Genomic DNA, 20,625 nt, shown 5'->3' on the forward strand with positions numbered 1-20,625 from the left:
GGCGCCCACTCTCCCTATGTACCTGGTGTTTGGGTGCTTTTGAGGGAGGGACGGCTGTCTCGGGTTGTCGCACAGCTGATTGGCTCGCAGCTTCTGTCCACCCCCAACTTCCGTCTCCTCTCACAGAAGTGAAGGCTCTGCTGCTGCCTAGCAACTTGAAGGAGAAAGCTGCCACCAGCTGGAGGTAAGGCACGCTAGTTTTGAAAAGGTCCCACTGTGTGTTCAGCAAACAAGAGTAGCTGTCTGCACCAGGAGATCATGCAGCAGATAGGAACAGTCCCGGAGCAGAAAGCCAAAACCCTCATTCTCCCCAGCTTCTCCGGGAACAGCTGCTGACATCGGAATGTATTTGCTTTTGAAGTTCACAGTGTTTATTTTACTTGAAGGGGGAGGTCTGTCAGTGGAAGGAATACCAATTTGCTTACTATCTCTAGCTGATAGCAAAAGCATGATTTTCTCGCAGATGTAGTCATCCTCCTGCTGCTGAGATTTGGGTGTGTGATTAAGCTCTACTTTGCCTGGGAGCTAAACTATGGTCATGGAAATTAGGAATAAATATGATCACAGTGGAAATGTGATCACGTTTCTAATTGAAAAAGAGCCCTGAGGGCCCATTCACACTATGTGCATTGCTTTCAGTAACCACTCACTGCACAGTGTGAGACGCTTCACAGCACAGTGAGCTTTTGCAAGCATTGCATTGTAATGCAGCAGGAAACATCTTAGCACATGACATGTATTTTCCCGTTGAGCTCAAACATGTAAAGGCTGCCGATGTTGTGTTGTAGCACGTTTCATAAGTCTGCAAGAAACACAAGCAGGAAATTGGGTTCCTGCATGTATTGAGAATGAGCCCTTAGGGCTAATCTACACTCATGCGGTTTTAAAAATGCAGATAACACATCCAAAAATGCGTTTTTGCATTTTTACGTCAATACCTTGCCAATATCCTGCTTAACCACTTGAGGGCCGTGGGCTTTACCCCCCTTAAGGACCAGGCACTTTTTCTCCATTCAGACCACTGCAGCTTTCACGGTTTATTGCTCGGTCATACAACCTACCACCTAAATGAATTTTGGCTCCTTTTCTTGTCACTAATAAAGCTTTCTTTTGGTGCTATTTGATTGCTCCTGCGATTTTTACTTTTTATTATATTCATCAAAAAAGACATGAATTTTGGCAAAAAAATGATTTTTTTAACTTTCTGTGCTGACATTTTTCAAATAAAGTAAAATTTCTGTATACATGCAGCGCGAAAAATGTGGACAAACATGTTTTTGATTAAAAAAAACCCATTCAGCCTATATTTATTGGTTTGGGTAAAAGTTATAGCGTTTACAAACTATGGTGCAAAAAGTGAATTTTCCCATTTTAAAGCATCTATGACTTTTCTGACCCCTGTCATGTTTCATCAGGGGCTAAAATTCCAGGATAGTATAAATACCCCCCAAATGACCCCATTTTGGAAAGAAGACATCCCAAAGTATTCACTGAGAGGCATGGTGAGTTCATAGAAGATTTTATTTTTTGTCACAAGTAAGCGGAAAATGACACTTTGTGACAAAAAACCAATAAAAATCAATTTCCGCTAACTTGTGACAAAAAATAAAATCTTCTATGAACTCACCGTACTACTAACAGAATACCTTGGGGTGTCTTCTTTCTAAAATGGGGTCATTTGTGGGGTTCCTACTGTCCAGGCATTTTAGGGGCCCTAAACCGTGAGGAGTAGTCTTGAAACAAAATTTCTCAAAATGACCTGTGAAATCCTAAAGGTACTCATTGGACTTTGGGCCCCTTAGCGCAGTTAGGGTGCAAAAAAGTGCCACACATGTGGTATCGCCGTACTCAGGAGAAGTAGTACAATGTGTTTTGGGGTGTATTTTTACACATACCCATGCTGGGTGGGAGAAATAACTCTGTAAATGGACAATTGTGTGTAAAAAAAAAAATCAAAAGATTGTCATTTACAGAGGTATTTCTCCCACCCAGCATGGGTATGTGTAATAATACACCCCAAAACACATTATACTACTTTTCCCGAGTACGGCGATACCACATGTGTGCCACTGTTTTGCACCCTAACTGCGCTAAGGGGCCCAAAGTCCAATGAGTACCTTTAGGATTTCACAGGTCATTTTTGTTTCAAGACTACTCCTCACGGTTTAGGGCCCCTAAAATGCCAGGGCAGTATAGGAATCCCACTAATGACCCCATTTTAGAAAGAAGACACCACAAGGTATTCCGTTAGGAGTATGGTGAGTTCATAGAAGATTTTATTTTTTGTCACAAGTTAGCGGAAATTGATTTCAATAGTTTTTTTTCACAAAGTGTCATTTTCCGCTAACTTGTGACAAAAAATAAAATCTTCTATGAATTCACCATACTCCTAACAAAATACCTTTGGGTGTCTTCTTTCTAGAATGGCGTCATTTGTGGGGTTCCTATACTGCCCTGGCATTTTAGGGGCCCTAAACCGTGAGGAGTAGTCTTGAAACCAAATGTTGCAAAATGACCTGTGAAATCCTAAAGGTACTCATTGGACTTTGGGCCCCTTAGCGCACTTAGGGTGTAAAAAAGTGCCACACATGTGGTACCGCGTACTCAGGAGAAGTAGTATAATGTGTTTTGGGGTATATTTTTACACATACCCATGCTGGGTGGGAGAAATATCTCTGTAAATGACAATTGTTTGATTTTTTACACACAATTGTCCATTTACAGAGATATTTCTCCCACCCAGCATGGGTATGTGTAAAAATACACCCCAAAACACATTATACTACTTCACCTGAGTACGGCGATACCACATGTGTGACACTTTTTTGCAGCCTAGGTGCGCTAAGGGGCCCAACGTCCTATTCACAGGTCATTTTGAGGCATTTGTTTTCTAGACTACTCCTCACGGTTTAGGGCCCCTAAAATGCCAGGGCAGTATAGGAACCCCACAAGTGACCCCATTTTAGAAAGAAGACACGTCAAGGTATTCCGTTAGGTGTATGACGAGTTCATAGAAGATTTTATTTTTTGTCACAAGTTAGTGAAAAATGACACTTTGTGAAAAAAAAAAACAATAAAAATCAATTTCCGCTAACTTTTGACAAAAAAAAAAAATCTTCTATGAACTCGTCATACACCTAACAGAATACATTGGGGTGTCTTTTTTTCTAAAATGGGGTCACAGGTGGGGTTCCTATACCGCCCTGGCATTTTATGGGCCCAAAACCGTGAGTAGTCTGGAAACCAAATGTCTCAAAATGACTGTTCAGGGGTATAAGCATCTGCAAATTTTGATGACAGGTGGTGTATGAGGGGGCGAATTTTGTGGAACCGGTCATAAGCAGGGTGGCCTTTTAGATGACAGGTTGTATTGGGCCTGATCTGATGGATAGGAGTGCTAGGGGGGTGACAGGAGGAGATTGATGGGTGTCTCATGGGGTGGTTAGAGGGGAAAATAGATGCAATCAATGCACTGGGGAGGTGATCGGAAGGGGGTCTGAGGGGGATCTGAGGGTTTGGCCGAGTGATCAGGAGCCCACACGGGGCAAATTAGGGCCTGATCTGATGGGTAGGTGTGCTAGGGGGTGACAGGAGGTGATTGATGGGTGTCTCAAGGTGTGATTAGAGGGGGGAATAGATGCAAGCAATGCACTGGCGAGGTGATCAGGGCTGGGGTCTGAGGGAGTTCTGAGGGTGTGGGCGGGTGATTGAGTGCCCTGGGGGCAGTTAGGGGTCTAATCTGATGGATAGCAGTGACAGGGGGTGATTGATGGGTAATTAGTGGGTGTTTAGAGGAGAGAATAGATGTAAACACTGCACTTGGGAGGTGATCTGATGTCGGATCTGCGGGCGATCTATTGGTGTGGGTGGGTGATCAGATTGCCCGTAAGGGGCAGGTTAGGGGCTGATTGATGGGTGACAGTGACGGGGTGATTGATGGGTGGCAGTGACAGGGGGTGATTGATGGGTGATTGACAGGTGATCAGTGGGTTATTACAGGGAAGAACAGATGTAAGTAATGCACTGGCGAATTGATAAGGGGGGGTCTGAGGGCAATCTGAGCGTGTAGGCGGGTGATTGGGTGCCCGCAAGGGGCAGATTAGGGTCTGATCTGATGGGTAACAGTGACAGGTGGTGATAGGGGGTGATTGATGGGTAATTAGTGGGTGTTTAGGGTAGAGAACAGATGTAAACACTGCACTTGGGAGGTGATCTGACGTCGGATCTGCGGCCGATCTATTGGTGTGGGTGGGTGATCAGATTGCCCGTAAGGGGCAGGTTAGGGGCTGATTGATGGGTGACAGTGACGGGGTGATTGATGGGTGGCAGTGACAGGGGGTGATTGATGGGTGATTGACAGGTGATCAGTGGGTTATTACAGGGAAGAACAGATGTAAGTAATGCACTGGCGAATTGATAAGGGGGGGTCTGAGGGCAATCTGAGCGTGTAGGCGGGTGATTGGGTGCCCGCAAGGGGCAGATTAGGGTCTGATCTGATGGGTAACAGTGACAGGTGGTGATAGGGGGTGATTGATGGGTAATTAGTGGGTGTTTAGGGTAGAGAACAGATGTAAACACTGCACTTGGGAGGTGATCTGATGTCGGATCTGCGGGCGATCTATTGGTGTGGGTGGGTGATCAGATTGCCCGCAAGGGGCAGGTTAGGGGCTGATTGATGGGTGGCAGTGACAGGGGGTGATTGATGGGTGATTGACAGGTGATTGACAGGTGATCAGGGGGGATAGATGCATATAGTACACAGGGGGGGGGGTCTGGGGAGAATCTGAGGGGTGGGGGGTGATCAGGAGGGAGCAGGGGGCAGTTTAGGGAATAAAAAAAAAAATAGCGTTGACAGATAGTGACAGGGAGTGATTAATGGGTTAATAGGGGGGTGATTGGGTGTAAACAGGGGTCTGGGGGTGGGCGGGGGGGGGGGGGTCTGAGGGGTGCTGTGGGCGATCAGGGGGCAGGGGGGAGGAAATCAGTGTGCTTGGGTGCAGACTAGGGTGGCTGCAGCCTGCCCTGGTGGTCCCTCGGACACTGGGACCACCAGGGCAGGAGGCAGCCTGTATAATACACTTTGTAAACATTACAAAGTGTATTATACACTTTGTATGCGGCGATCGTCGAGTTAACATCCCGCCGGCGCTTCTGTATGGCCGGCGGGATGTTGCGGCGGGTGAGCGGAGCCAGGCGGCGGCGGAGGATCGCGTCACGGATGACGCGATCGCTCCGCCCATGCCCCTACAAGGACCGCCGCCATTTGTCAATACGGCGGTCGGGAAGTGGTTAAGACAATACCTTGCTTACTAGAGCTGGGCCAAAGCAGTGACTAGAGGGGGTGGCGGAGGATTGGGGGGGGGGGGGGGGGGTACACTTTTGAGTCTCAGTCTCTGTTGCTGGAAAACCTTGTCCCGGCACTGTGGATCTTGGACAGGAGGTGGTGAGAGCCTTCCAGTATATGCTGTGGTGTGTCTGCCTGCTTGCTCTGCATATGCATTTAGCTTCCTTGGCCGCTTGAGCTGCTGATATGAACGGTATCATTGCAATGTGCTCTGTTTAGGCAATTGGATGCACGATACTGTATTCTGCCTTAATGGTCCAGTACTCCATGAAGAACTGTTCTTAAATCACACTTCCCACCAGACCCCTTGACCAAAGGATTGATATTGGTGTTTTTACCACTCCCGGGAGTTACAAGGACGGTTTGTGTGGGTGTGTGTGATGTGTGCAGACTGTGTGACACATGCCAGCTGTGTATGTGGTGCAATTTACATCATATGCTGCTCCTTTTAGAGGGGACTATGGGGGTTTGTATGCAGTTATTAATAAATTGAGATTGTTATTGTGAGACTTCAGTGGATTTTTTGGTGCATTGTGGATATAATTACCACTGTGAGGCTCCCCTTTTTTAGGGATAACACAATTCATAATATGGCCTAGCGCTTGGTACTGTTTGGTTTTGTACTATATTATTCTATACTCTCACCAACTTTTTTCCATTTGTATACACAACTAGATGACGACCCGGCATTGCTCGGTTATGTATTTGGCTGCTGTAGGCTCTGCCCACTTATTCAAACCCTAACACAGAAACACTCATTGACCAAGTTTGGGAGCTTTAGAGTTCTTGGCATCAATAATTTTATTTTCCCATTGAAATGAAACAAATCTGATTGGCTGTTTGTGGTTCCGCCCCCTTTTCAGAATTTGAACCCCAGTCACCCAATGACTGACTATACCAGATTTGAGGACTCTGCCATTAACAGTGTAAGAATGGCAAATATTCTCCTTGAAAACCAATAAGTGAATTTTGATTGGCTGTTGTAAGCTCCACCCACTTTCCTGAATATTAATCCCAGTCACTCAGTGACCAACTGTGTGAAGTTTGAGAACCTTGCCATTAACAGTGTAAGAATGGCTGCAGTTTATATTTTTCCAGTGAAACTTGGTCATTTAGTGACTGTCAAGGTTACTTTTTGTAACCTTGACAGTCACTAAATGACCAAGTTTGTGAGCTTTCAGGTTCCCAGCATCAAATATGTGTGAATGGAAGCAGTTTATTCAGCAAAGAAATCTGATTGGCAGTTTGTGGCTCCGCCCCTTTAGTGAATTTGAACCCCAGTCACCCAATGACGACTGTAGCAAGTTTGAAGCCTCTGCCATTAACAGTGTAAGAATGGCAGCAGTTTAAATAATCCCCTTGAAAATTAATAGGTGAATTTTGATTGGCTGTTGTAGGCTCCACCCACTTTCCTGAATATTTATCCCAGTCACCAAGAATGCAAAGTTTGAGAACCCTGCGCTTATCAGTCTAAGAATGGCTGCAGTTTACATTTTCCCATTGAAAATGAATGGATTAAATTTGATTGGCTGTTTTATGCTCCACCCACCTTTCCTGGATTTGTAACCTCCAAGTGACCAACTGTGCCAAGTGTGGGGACTCTGGCTTTATTACTGTAAGAATGGCAGCCTTTTACATTTTTTTCCTTTGACATGAATGGGTGAAATCTGATTGGCTGTTTGTAGCTCTGCCCAGGTGTGCAGGGGGGACGCAAGACCCCCAGAATATATCATCCCAGGTAGTAAGGGATCTGTATACCAAGTGTTGTTCAAATCGGTCAAGGCATTTTTCAATGATCACGGCACACACACACAGTGTACACACACACACACAGTGTACACGTACACACACACACACACACACACACACACACACACACACACACACACACACACACACACACACACAGACACACACACAGACACACACAGACACACACACACTACACACACACACAACACAAACATATATACAGGATCTTCTCAAAAAATTAGCATATTGTGATAAAGTTCATTATTTTCTGTAATGTACTGATAAACATTAGACTTGCATATATTTTAGATTCAAATACACACAACTGAAGTTGTTCAAGCCTTTTATTGTTTTAATATTGATGATTTTGGCATACAGCTCATGAAAACCCAAATTTCCTATCTCAAAAAATTAGCATATTTCACCCAACCAATAAAAGAAAAAAGTGTTTTTAAAACAAAAAAAGTCAACATTCAAATAATTATGTTCAGTTATGCACTCAATACTTGGTCGGGAATCCTTTTGCAGAAATGACTGCTTCAATGCGCCGTGGCATGGAGGCAATCAGCCTGTGGCACTGCTCAGGTGTTATGGAGGCCCAGGATGCTTCGATAGCGGCCTTAAGCTCATCCAGAGTGTTGGGTCTTGTATCTCTCAACTTTCTCTTCACAATATCCCACAGATTCTCTATGGGGTTCAGGTTAGGAGAGTTGGCAGGCCAATTGAGCACAGTAATACCATGGTCAGTAAACCATTTACCAGTGGTTTTGGCACTGTGAGCAGGTGCCAGGTCGTGCTGAAAAATGAAATCTTCATCTCCATAAAGCTTTTCAGCAGATGGAAGCATGAACCCACTTTTGAACCAGAAACAGCGGCAGAAGCAACTGATCTGGGCTACATAGAAGCAGCACTGGACTGTTGCTCAATGGTCCAAAGTACTTTTTTCGGATGAAAGCAACTTTTACATGTCATTCATAAATCAAGGTGCCAGAGTCTGGAGGAAGACTGGGGAGAGGGAAATGCCAAAATGCCTGAAGTCCAGTGTCAAGTACCCACAGTCAGTGATGGTCTGGGGTGCCATGTCAGCTGCTGGTGTTGGTCCACTGTGTTTTATCAAGGGCATGGTCAATGCAGCTAGCTATCAGGAGATTTTGGAGCACTTCATGCTTCCATCTGCTGAAAAGCTTTATGGAGATGAAGATTTCATTTTTCAGCACGACCTGGCACCTGCTCACAGTGCCAAAACCACTGGTAAATGGTTTACTGACCATGGTATTACTGTGCTCAATTGGCCTGCCAACTCTCCTGACCTGAACCCCATAGAGAATCTGTGGGATATTGTGAAGAGAAGGTTGAGAGACACAAGACCCAACACTCTGGATGAGCTTAAGGCCGCTATCGAAGCATCCTTGGCCTCCATAACACCTGAGCAGTGCCACAGGCTGATTGCCTCCATGCCACGCCGCATTCAAGCAGTCATTTCTGCAAAAGGATTCCCGACCAAGTATTGAGTGCATAACTGAACATAATTATTTGAAGGTTGACTTTTTTTGTTTTAAAAACACTTTTTTCTTTTATTGGTTGGGTGAAATATGCTAATTTTTTGAGATAGGAAATTTGGGTTTTCATGAGCTGTATGCCAAAATCATCAATATTAAAACAATAAAAGGCTTGAACTACTTCAGTTGTGTGTATTTGAATCTAAAATATATGCAAGTCTAATGTTTATCAGTACATTACAGAAAATAATGAACTTTATCACAATATGCTAATTTATTGAGAAGATCCTGTATACATACATACACACACACACACATACATACATACATATACACACATACATACATATACACACACACACACATACAAACATACATACATACATACAGTGGGATGCGAAAGTTTGGGCAGCCTTGTTAATCGTCATGATTTTCCTGTATAAATTAATGGTTGTTACGATAAAAATGTCAGTTAAATATATCATATAGGAGACACACACAGTGATATTTGAGGAGTGAAATCAAGTTTATTGCATTTATAGAAAGTGCGCAATAATTGATTAAATAAAATTAGGCATGTCCATAAATTTGGGCATTGTATTGATTCCAAAGCCTTTAGAACTAATTATTGGAACTCAAATTGGCTTGGTAAGCTCAGTGACCCCTGACCTACATACACAGGTGATTCCAATTATAAGAAAGATTATTTAAGGCGGTCAATTGTAAGTTTCCCTCCTCTTTTCATTTTCTCTGAAGAGTAGCAACATGGGGGTCTCAAAACAACTCTCTAATGACCTGAAGACAAAGATTGTTCAGCATCATGGTTTAGGGGAAGGTCTCAGAGATTTCAGCTGTCTGTTTTCACAGTTAGGGACATATTGAGGAAATATTGAGGAAATAGAAGACCACAGGCTCAGTTCAAGTTAAGGCTCGAAGTGGCAGACCAAGAAAAATCTCGGATAAAGAGAAGCGACGAATGGTGAGAACAGTCAGAGTCAACCCACAGACTAGCACCAAAGACCTACAACATCATCTTGCTGCAGATGGAGTCACTGTGCATCGTTCAACCATTTGGCACACTTTACACAAGGAGATGCTGTATGCAGAGGAAGCCTTTTCTCCGCCCACAGCACAAACAGAGCCGCTTGAGGTATGCTAAAGCACATTTGGACAAGCCAGCATTATTTTGGAATAAGGTGCTGTGGACTGCTGAAACTAAAATTGAGTTATTTGGGCATAACAAGGGGCGTTATGCATGGAGGAAAAACAACACAGCATTCCAAGAAAAACACCTGCTACCTACAGTAAAATATGGTGGTGGTTCCATCATGCTGTGGGGCTGTGTGGCCAGTGCACGGACTGGGAATCTTGTCAAAGTTGAGAGATGCATGGATTCTACTCAGTATCAGCAGATTCTGGAGACCAATGTCCAGGAATCAGTGACAAAGCTGAAGCTGCGCCGGGGCTGTATCTTTCAACAAGACAACGACCCTAAACACTGCTCAAAATCCACTAAGGCATTCATGCAGAGGAACCAGTACAATGTTCTGGAATGGCCATCTCAGTCCCCAGACCTGAATATAATTGAAAATCTGTGGTGTGAGTTACAGAGAGCTGTCCATGCTCGGAAGCCATCAAACCTGAATGGACTAGAGATGTTTTGTAAAGAGGAATGGTCCAAAATACTTTCAACCAGAATCCAGACTCTCATTGGAACCTGTAGGAAGTGTTTAGAGGCTGTAATTTCTGCAGAAGGAGGATCTACTAAATATTGATTTCATTTCTTTTTTGTGGTGCCCAAATTTATGCACCTGCCTTATTTCGTTTAAACAATTTTTGCACACTTTCTGTAAATCCAAAAAACTTTATTTCACTTCTCAAATACCGCTGTGTGTGTCTCCTACATAATATATTTAACTGGCATTTTTTATCGCAACAACCAACGATTTATACAGGAAAATCATGACGATTAAAAAGGTTGCCCAAACTTTCGCATCCCACTGTACATACATACATACCACACACATACATACACACATACATACACCCAAATACACACACACACACACACACACACACACACACATACATACAACACACACACACAAATACAACGCACACAATCATACATACATACATACATACATACAACACACACATACACAAATACAACGCACACAAACATACATACATACATACATACATACAATCACCTAAAGGATTATTAGGAACACCATACTAATACGGTGTTTGACCCCCTTTCGCCTTCAGAACTGCCTTAATTCTACGTGGCATTGATTGAACAAGGTGCTGAAAGCATTCTTTAGAAATGTTGGCCCATATTGATAGGAAAGCATCTTGCAGTTGATGGAGATTTGTGGGATGCACATCCAGGGCACGAAGCTCCCGTTCCATCACATCCCAAAGATGCTCTATTGGGTTGAGATCTGGTGACTGTGGGGCCATTTTACTACAGTGACCTCATTGTCCTGTTCAAGAAACCAATCTGAAATGATTTGAGCTGTGTGACATGGTGCATTAACCTGCTGGAAGCAGCCATCAGAGGATGGGTACATGGTGGTCGTGAAGGGATGGACATGGTCAGAAACAATGCTCAGGTAGCACGTGGCATTTAAACAATGCCCAATTAGCACTACAGGGCCTAAAGTGTGCCAAGAAAACATCCCCCACACCATTACACCACCACCACCAGCCTGCACAGTGGTAACAAGGCATGATGGATCCATGTTCTCATTCTGTTTACGCCAAATTCTGACTCTATCGAGACTCATCAGACCAGGCAATATTTTTCCAGTCTTCAACTGTCCAATTTTGGTGAGCTTGTGCAAATTGTAGACTCTTTTTCCTATTTGTAGTGGAGATGAGTGGTACCTGGTGGGGTCTTCTGCTGTTGTAGCCCATCCGCCTCAAGGTTGTGCGTGTTGCGGCTTCACAAATGCTTTGCTGCATACCTCAGTTGTAACGAGTGGTTATTTCAGTCAACGTTGCTCTTCTATCAGCTTGAATCAGTCGGCCCATTCTCCTCTGACCTCTAGCATCAACAAGGCATTTTCGCCCACAGGACTGCCGCATACTGGATGTTTTTTCCTTTTCACACCATTCTTTGTAAACCCTAGAAATGGTTGTGCGAGAAAATCCCAGTAACTGAGCAGATTGTGAAATACTCAGACTGGCCCCTCTGGCACCAACAACCATGCCACGCTCAAAATTGCTTAAATCACCTTTCTTTCCCAGTCTGACATTCAGTTTTGAGAAATTCAACAGGTGTTCCTAATAACCCTTTAGATGAGTGTACATACAACACATACACACACACACACACACTGTATATACACACATACACACACACACACTGTATATACACACATACACACACACACCACACGCACGCACGCACGCACACACACACATGCACGCACGCACGCACTCACGCACCACACACACATGCATACATGCACACATAAACATACATACTGTACATACATACAAAACATACACACATGCATACATACATACAACACACATACATACATACTGTACATAGATACATATATACATCCGATTTTATATATACAGTATATATTTCTGATTGGTATTTAATGTCCACTTCCTGTGCAATCACAACACTGTTATTCTGTCCATCCATATGTTTTCCTCTTGTTATTGGAATCTTTTGCTGCACATGACTGTTTAGGCATGAAAGGAAAGGCAGGCTGGAGTCTAGAGCAATATGATATGGATAATCTGTGCTCCCTAATTGCTACAATATATGGAATTGTCAGCAGACTGATCCCCTGTAACTAACCCTGGTCATGGCATCCGGCATACCATTCTTATAATATGCTTTTCCTTTAGGATCCTCTCCATTACTTCACATTAAAGAGGTTATTTTACTCGATCTATAATAACTGAAGAGACAGACCAGATAAGTGGCAGAATACCAGAGCAATTTGCATGCGGATACATAGAGCCAGGAGCGTGTTGCGTGGGAAGGCTGTTAAGGGAGAGCAGGGGGCGTTACCATGCCGAAACCCTGGATATCTCTGCTACGGCCCTGTACCTACCCATAGAACGTTTCTAATTCCTCCAAATGTCTTTATTTATCTCTTAGAGAAATTCTCCTTAAAGAGACTCTCTGCAGAACAAGTCCTTTTACTAAACCAGTTATGTAAAGTGACTGAGGCCTCCGAATTCAAGCATATCATACTTACATTCTAACAGATGCCAGATGTGCCCGTCCTCCAATCAGACGCAAGCCAGAGGGATATTACTAGCTGCCTGACGCAGAGACTCCAGCCCCTGATGAGTCATGTGATTAATTACGAAACCGGTAGGGAGGAGCCTCTGACAGCATTGTACACAGCAGGAACTACTGAAGAAGCCCGACGTACGTGTTACCTGCGTTGGATCTGCTGCCCATTGTCTTTAATGGCTGTCGCTGTGGAAGTCAAGCAGTAACGTGCTGCAGCCTTTACATCAGATCAGCAGCTTCCAGCACACCACAATATGTCTGTAAGGCTCCATAGACTTGCACTGCCTGTGTGCCCCCTAGGGGTAGCAGAGGGTAAGGCAACGCAGGATATTAGTCCAGGTGTGCAAGAGGCCTAAGAGAGCCCCTTTCCTCTGCCTATATCTCCAGCACATCGCTTGTTGATAAGGACGAGTATAAAGGACTCCAGTCTCCTTACATTCTACATTTATGGTGATCAGTGCCCAATTCTTTCTGGGCTCTGGTGTTACTCTAGGACAGGGGTCTCAAACTCGCGGCCCGCGGGCCATTTGCGGCCCGCGATACAATATTTTGTGGCCCCAGAGCTTGTAGGGGCCCCCAGTGTCTACAAGAAGAAAAAAAAAATTTTCAAATCGGCCTTATAGTTTTTGAGAAAATGGATTTTAAAGTTGCAAAGGAAAAAAATACACATTTAAAAACCCGCCGACTTTAATGGTTAATAGCAAATCCACCTTAAATGCTAGAAACCCTAAATTTGCAGGATATGTTAAGGAGATCATTAGGAATAAGAGGAAAAAACAATTTTTCAAAAAGACCTTATAGTTTTTGAGAAAATCGATTTTAAAGTTTCGAAGGAAAATAGTATACTTTTAAATGCGGTAAATGTCACTTTTAGTAGCAAACCTAACGGTAGTGTAATTTTACATGTATCAAAAGAAAGAGCAATACATTTCCAGACAGGGTTTCCAGGGGGTCCATACGCAGCCGCAGCGCTTTGGCCAGGGATCGCTATACAGCCGCAATATGGCTGTATGAAGATTCCTGGCATTTTTTCCTATTTTCCCATTTTTATTTTTTTTATGTTTAGAGTGTGGGAATTTTTTTTTAAAAAATTATGTGGGGTCCCCCCTCCTGAAACTTTTTAACCCCTTGTCCCCCATGCAGGCTGGGGTAGGTTTATTTTGCTCTGGGGCCCCATTGTTGCTTAAACCGGCCCTGCCTGCCGGCAAAAGCAAAAGAGACACGGAAGCAAACTATATTTGCCCATTTTACCTTATAGTTCGCTTCAGTGCTCCCAAGTAATCCGCCGCATCCCCGCCGCTAAACAAGGGCTGCAGACCCCCAAATCCCCCGCGCAAACATCTACGACTGCGCTGAGGGGCAGAGCTTCCAGCTGTAGCTCTGCCCCTCCTGACGTCAATCGCCGAATGGATCGCCGCCTCTCCCCCGCCCCTCTCTGTGAAGGAAGAGTGAGAGGGGCGGGCAGAGGCGGCGATCCGCCGCGATTGACGTCAGGAGGGGCAGAGCTGAAGCTGAAAGCTCTGCCCCTTCCAGGAAATGCCGGCGGATTGCCCCCCGGGGCGATTTGGGGGCTCTGCAGCCCTCGTTTTGCGGCGGGGACACGTGAACTCCCTTATGCGGCCCAACCTCATCCTGACTTTGCCTCCTGCGGCCCCCGGGTAAATTGAGTTTGAGACCCCTGCTCTAGGAACTGTCTGCACCGCACAGCTGACATTCTATGGTTGGCATGGTGTGGTATGACTAAGCATGTTTATCCTTGGAAATTACCATTCTGACCAATCTGTGTACAGTAATCATTATCAGCTTATTACAGGCCGGTAACACTAACTCCCCCTACTGTGACCAATCTGTGTACAGTAATGTACAGTGACCATTATCAGCTTATTACAGGCCGGTAACACTAACTCCCCCCTACTGTGACCAATCTGTGTACAGTAATATACAGTGACCATTATCAGCCTATTACAGGCCGATAACACTAACTCCCCCTACTGTGACCAATCTGTGTACAGTAATGTACAGTGACCATTATCAGCTTATTACTGGCCAGTAACACTAACTCCCCTACTGTGACCAATCTGTGTACAGTAATGTACAGTGACCATTATCAGCTTATTACAGGCCAGTAACACTAACTCCCCCCTACTGTGACCAATCTGTGTACAGTAATGTACAGTGACCATTATCAGCTTATTACAGGCTGGTAACACTAACTCCCCCCTACTGAGACCAATATGTGTACAGTAATGTACAGTGACCAGTTATCAGCTTATTACAGGCCGGTAACACTAACTCCCCCTACTGTGACCAATCTGTGTACAGTAATGTACAGTGACCAATATCAGCTTATTACAGGCCAGTAACACTAACTCCCCCTACTGTGTCCAATCTGTGTACAGTAATGTACAGTGACCATTATCAGCTTATTATAGGCCAGTAAAACTATTTCACCCCTACTGTGACCAATCTGTGTACAGTAATGTACAGTGACCATTATCAGCTTATTACAGGCCAGTAACACTAACCCCCCCCCTACTGTGACCAATCTGTGTACAGTAATGTACAGTGACCATTGTCAGCTTATTACAGGCCGGTAACACTAACTACCCCCTACTGTGACCAATCTGTGTACAGTAATGTACAGTGACCATTATCAGTTTATTACAGGCCGGTAACACTAACTCAACCCTACTGTGACCAATCTGTGTACAGTAATGTACAGTGACCATTATCAGCTGATTACAGGCCGGTAACACTAACTACCCCCTACTGTGACCAATCTGTGTACAGTAATGTACAGTGACCATTATCAGCTTATTACAGGCCGGTAACACTAACTCCCCCTACTGTGACCAATCTGTGTACAGTAATGCACAGTGACCAATTATCAGCTTATTACAGGCCAGTAACACTAACTCCCCCCTACTGTGACCAATCTGTGTAGAGTAATGTACAGTGACCATTATCAGCTTATTACAGGCCGGTAACACTAACTCCCCCTACTGTGACCAATCTGTGTACAGTAATGTACAGTGACCATTATCAGTTTATTACAGGCCGGTAACACTAACTCAACCCTACTGTGACCAATCTGTGTACAGTAATGTACAGTGACCATTATCAGCTGATTACAGGCCGGTAACACTAACTACCCCCTACTGTGACCAATCTGTGTACAGTAATGTACAGTGACCATTATCAGCTTATTACAGGCCGGTAACACTAACTCCCCCTACTGTGACCAATCTGTGTACAGTAATGCACAGTGACCAATTATCAGCTTATTACAGGCCAGTAACACTAACTCCCCCCTACTGTGACCAATCTGTGTAGAGTAATGTACAGTGACCATTATCAGCTTATTACAGGCCAGTAACACTAACTCCCCCCTACTGTGACCAATCTGTGTAGAGTAATGTACAGTGACCATTATCAGCTTATTACAGGCTAGTAACACTAAGTCACCCCCCTACTGTGACCAATCTGTGTACAGTAATGTGCAGTTACCATTATCAGCTTATTACAGGCCTGTAACACTAACCCCCCCCTACTGTGACCAATTTGTGTACAGTAATGTACAGTGACCATTATCAGCTTATTACAGGCTGCTAACACTAACTCCCCCTACTGTGACCAATCTGTATACAGTAATGTACAGTGACCATTATCAGCTTATTATAGGCCAGTAACACTAATTCCCCCCTACTGTGACCAATCTGTGTACAGTAATGTACAGTGACCATTATCAGCTTATTACAGGCGAGTAACACTAACTCCCCCCTACTGTGACCAATCTGTGTAGAGTAATGTACAGTGACCATTATTACAGAGCCCTGCGCTCCTCCATGTTGTTAATATACTCCATATTGTATCAGTGCTCATTACAGTGACCGTTACTCTACTTAGGATGTGGCGGGGAGTGAATATTTCTGGCTTGTAATCCATCTTATCTGACAGGTCCTTCCTGCCAACGCTGATGTCCAGCTGCTTCCTGGAAATGATGTCACTGGAGATTATTATTGCTTAATCTCCTTATACTCAATAAATATCAGGAATCTGATGAGACTATAATCATTTGCAGATGTATAAGACTATATAATGTCTGTGTAAGTGCTGCCTCATTGGGATTCTCAGATACTGGCTATTTACACCTGTATTGTATTCTCTGCACCTTTTATAATAAATGTTCCCTCCGATCCATGGACTTATTTATTCCTTAACAAGCTACATGTGACAATTTAGTGGCTGTCAGAGTTGGAAAGTCCTCACCTGATCAGCATTGTATTGCTGCTGTGAGATGTAGCCAGATGCTTCTCAGTCCTTCACCCCCTCCCCTCTCCACAGAACCAGGAACTCCACAATCATCAGGGTGTCTGTACTGTTATTGTTAGTAAGCTGCCACCAAACTCAATCAAGAATGATAGATTAACTGTAACTCAAACTCACCCACAGCGGGGCTTACATGTCAGGAGTTGGTGAACGGGAAAATGTGTTCCCTGAGCCAAACTGCCTGCCTATAAATGAACATGGCTCCAATCAGGATCTATGTGCATTCGTAGAAATGAAAATTATTGTTAAATATGATCAAACATTTCCTGGTAACCCAGAATAGTGTACAGCACCAACTACCAGAGTAAAATGAGCCATAAATTACTTCCCTCCTATGTTGCTGTCACTTACAGGGGGTAGAAGAAATCTGACAAAACCAAAAGGTTTTGGACTAGCCTATCTCTTTGTGGGGGGTTCTGAGGGTTCTGATTATTTTCAAAAGCACTAGTGAATGGCAGTTGCTCTGTCAAACTGCCCAAAAAGTGTGCAGCGAGCAGGGAGGCTGGCCAGCATCATTGTATAAATCCTTTACAAGGAGTGTTTTTATAAAGTAAAAAGGCCATGCTGAGGATCCCCATGCAGAGATGGGCTAGTCCAAAACCTGTCAGTTCTGTCAGATTTCTACTACCTACTAGTGAGACAGGATAGGAGAAAAACATGATGGCTCATTATACTCTGGAAGAAACGTATCTCTTATGTGTATGTTTTTACATTTTTTTTTTAGGATAGTGATCTTTGAAGATGACAACAATCTAACAAGTCTACAGAGCATAACCCCGAATCAGGCCAGTCTGTGAGCAGCAATACAGCCACACCAGCAATAACCATCCACATTATCCTATATTACTGCTGATTACTCACCTGTTCTGCCCTCTGTAACATTGTCTTCCTCTTTACTTGTCCTCATCATGCCTCCCTCCCCCATAGACTGCTGATCACTCCTCACATATGTCTCTTCTTCTTCCTCTTTACTTGTCCTCATCATGCCTCCCTCCTCCATAGACTGCTGATCACTCCTCACATATGTCTCTTCTTCTTCCTCTTCACTTGTCCTCATCATGCCTCCCTCCTCCATAGACTGCTGATCACTCCTCACATATGTCTCTTCTTCTTCCTCTTTACTTGTCCTCATCATGCCTCCCTCCTCCATAGTCTGCTGATCACTCCTCACATATGTCTCTTCTTCCTCCTCTTTACTTGTCCTCATCATGTCACCCTCCTCCATAGTCTGCTGATCACTCCTCACATACGTCTCTTCTTCCTCCTCTTTACTTGTCCTCATCATGTCACCCTCCTCCATAGATTGCTGATCACTCCTCACATACGTCTCTTCTTCCTCCTCTTTACTTGTCCTCATCATGCCTCCCTCCTCCATAGTCTGCTGATCACTCCTCACATATGTCTCTTCTTCCTCCTCTTTACTTGTCCTCATCATGTCACCCTCCTCCATAGTCTGCTGATCACTCCTCACATACGTCTCTTCTTCCTCCTCTTTACTTGTCCTCATCATGTCACCCTCCTCCATAGATTGCTGATCACTCCTCACATACGTCTCTTCTTCCTCCTCTTTACTTGTCCTCATCATGTCTCCCTCCTCCATAGACTGCTGATCACTCCTCACATATGTCTCTTCTTCCTCTTTAACCACAGCACTTACATGTATCAGTTCTCCACCCTAAGTGCACAAAATGAGAGATAATTTAAATTGTGAACACAGATAACAGCACATGCAGAATGGAAATGTAATGCAGTTTAGAGTTTCTGAAGACCCCCAGTCCCACCTACCTGATAATGGCCGAGGGGGGCGAGATCATCCTGTGGACAATCCTGGGAATAAAGAGGACCTGTACATCTCTCTGGTGGGTTTCTGTTACTGGATACATCTGTAGGAAACACACACACTGACTGAATACATTGTCTCTATGTGATTATCAGATGATGGGGGATCTAGGTGGACAATCCTGGGAATAAAGAGGACCTGTACATCTCTCTGGTGGGTTTCTGTTACTGGATACATCTGAAGGAAACACACACACTGACTGAATACATTGTCTCTATGTGTTTATCAGATGATGGGGGATCTAGGTGGGCACTCCTGGGTATAAAGAGGACCTGTACTTCTCTCTGGTGGGTTCCTGTTACTGGATACATCTGTAGGAAACACACACACTGACTGAATACATTGTCTCTATGTGATTATCAGATGATGGGGGGGTCTAGGTGGACCCCAAGTACTGCTCTCTCCTGTACAAGAAATGAACGTCTCCTCTTACCCGGTGATGTGAGGGGCGGCTGATTCTCCATCATGGCGTCCTTGTAGAGGTCCTGGTGTCCTTCTATATACTGCCCCTCCTCCATGGAGAAATAGATGAGACAATGAGCCTCCTTATAGGAACCTGACACACAGAATGATACAGTCACCACCATACAAATCACTGGCTGTCACTGATTACTGTCCCATAATTCCTGCTAATGCTCAACTCACCCCGACAGCAGATCAGTGAGGATGTTGTGGGCTTCTCGTGTCTCTCAGATATCAGGGGGTGAGGTGGGGGCACCGCGATGGTCATCAGACTTCACAGAAGGGATACTCTGTATGGAGAGACTGAAGGTAAGGTCATGTGACACTCCCAGAATCCTCCTCACCTCTACAGTCATGTGATACTCCCAGAATCCTCCTCACCTCTCCAGTCACGTCTGCAGAGGGTGTCTATCCGCTTCATGTGACGGACAGGAAGTGCACATAATGTCCTTCTACGCTAAACACTTCCCCACCTCAATACCAGTCCTCCCCTCCCCCACTATATGCTCCTCCTACCACAATACCAGTCCTAGGGTTGTGCTCACCAGTCCAGAAGGACGCAAATTCATGATTGAAATGAGGCTTAATTGCCTCAGCTGTGCGGCTGGGAGAGAGGGGGTTACTTACCCATAAGTCTGTTGTCTTCTATGCGTTCCAAACGTCTTGCACTCGCCCTATTGGACGCAAGACTCACTACCGCACACTTCCTCCTTTGAACTTGAAGTAGAAAGTGCGCAGAAGTTTGGAACGCATAAAAGACATTAGACTTATGGGTAAGTAACCCCTTCTCTCCCACCCGCACATTCAAGTCCTTAGGGACTGGTGAGCCCACCGCTGACCACCGGTACTTCCCTCCCCCACCACAATACCTTTCCTCCCATTCCTCACTATGTGCTCCCCTCACCCCAATACCTTCCCCAACCTCCCTCATCCCAATACCTTCCTTCCTCTCACCCACCTCAATATCTTCCCTCCCCCAGTATGTGCTCCTCCCCTCACCCAATACCTGTCCTCCCCTCGCCCACTATGTGCTCCTCCCCTCACCCCAATACCTTTCCCAACCTCCCTCATCCCAATACCTTCCCTCCTCTCACCCACCCCAATATCTTCCCTCCCCCACTATGTG

At 44.7% G+C, this 20,625-nt stretch overlaps 1 protein-coding gene across 1 annotated transcript in view; it reads right to left on the reverse strand.

The window, feature by feature from the left end:
* The window catches only part of LOC137545220 (oocyte zinc finger protein XlCOF22-like), a 31,287-nt gene extending 12,957 nt beyond the window's left edge, over positions 1-18,330 (reverse strand). Inside the window, exon 1 of the mRNA XM_068266343.1 lies at positions 18,059-18,330. Coding sequence (XP_068122444.1) covers positions 18,059-18,329 — 271 coding nt within the window. The 5' untranslated portion in view covers position 18,330. The remainder of the gene's footprint in view (positions 1-18,058) is intronic.
* Between the last annotated feature and the right edge of the window lie 2,295 nt (positions 18,331-20,625).

The sequence above is a fragment of the Hyperolius riggenbachi genome, chromosome 2 (assembly GCF_040937935.1).
Source record: "Hyperolius riggenbachi isolate aHypRig1 chromosome 2, aHypRig1.pri, whole genome shotgun sequence".
Lineage (NCBI taxonomy): Eukaryota > Metazoa > Chordata > Amphibia > Anura > Hyperoliidae > Hyperolius > Hyperolius riggenbachi.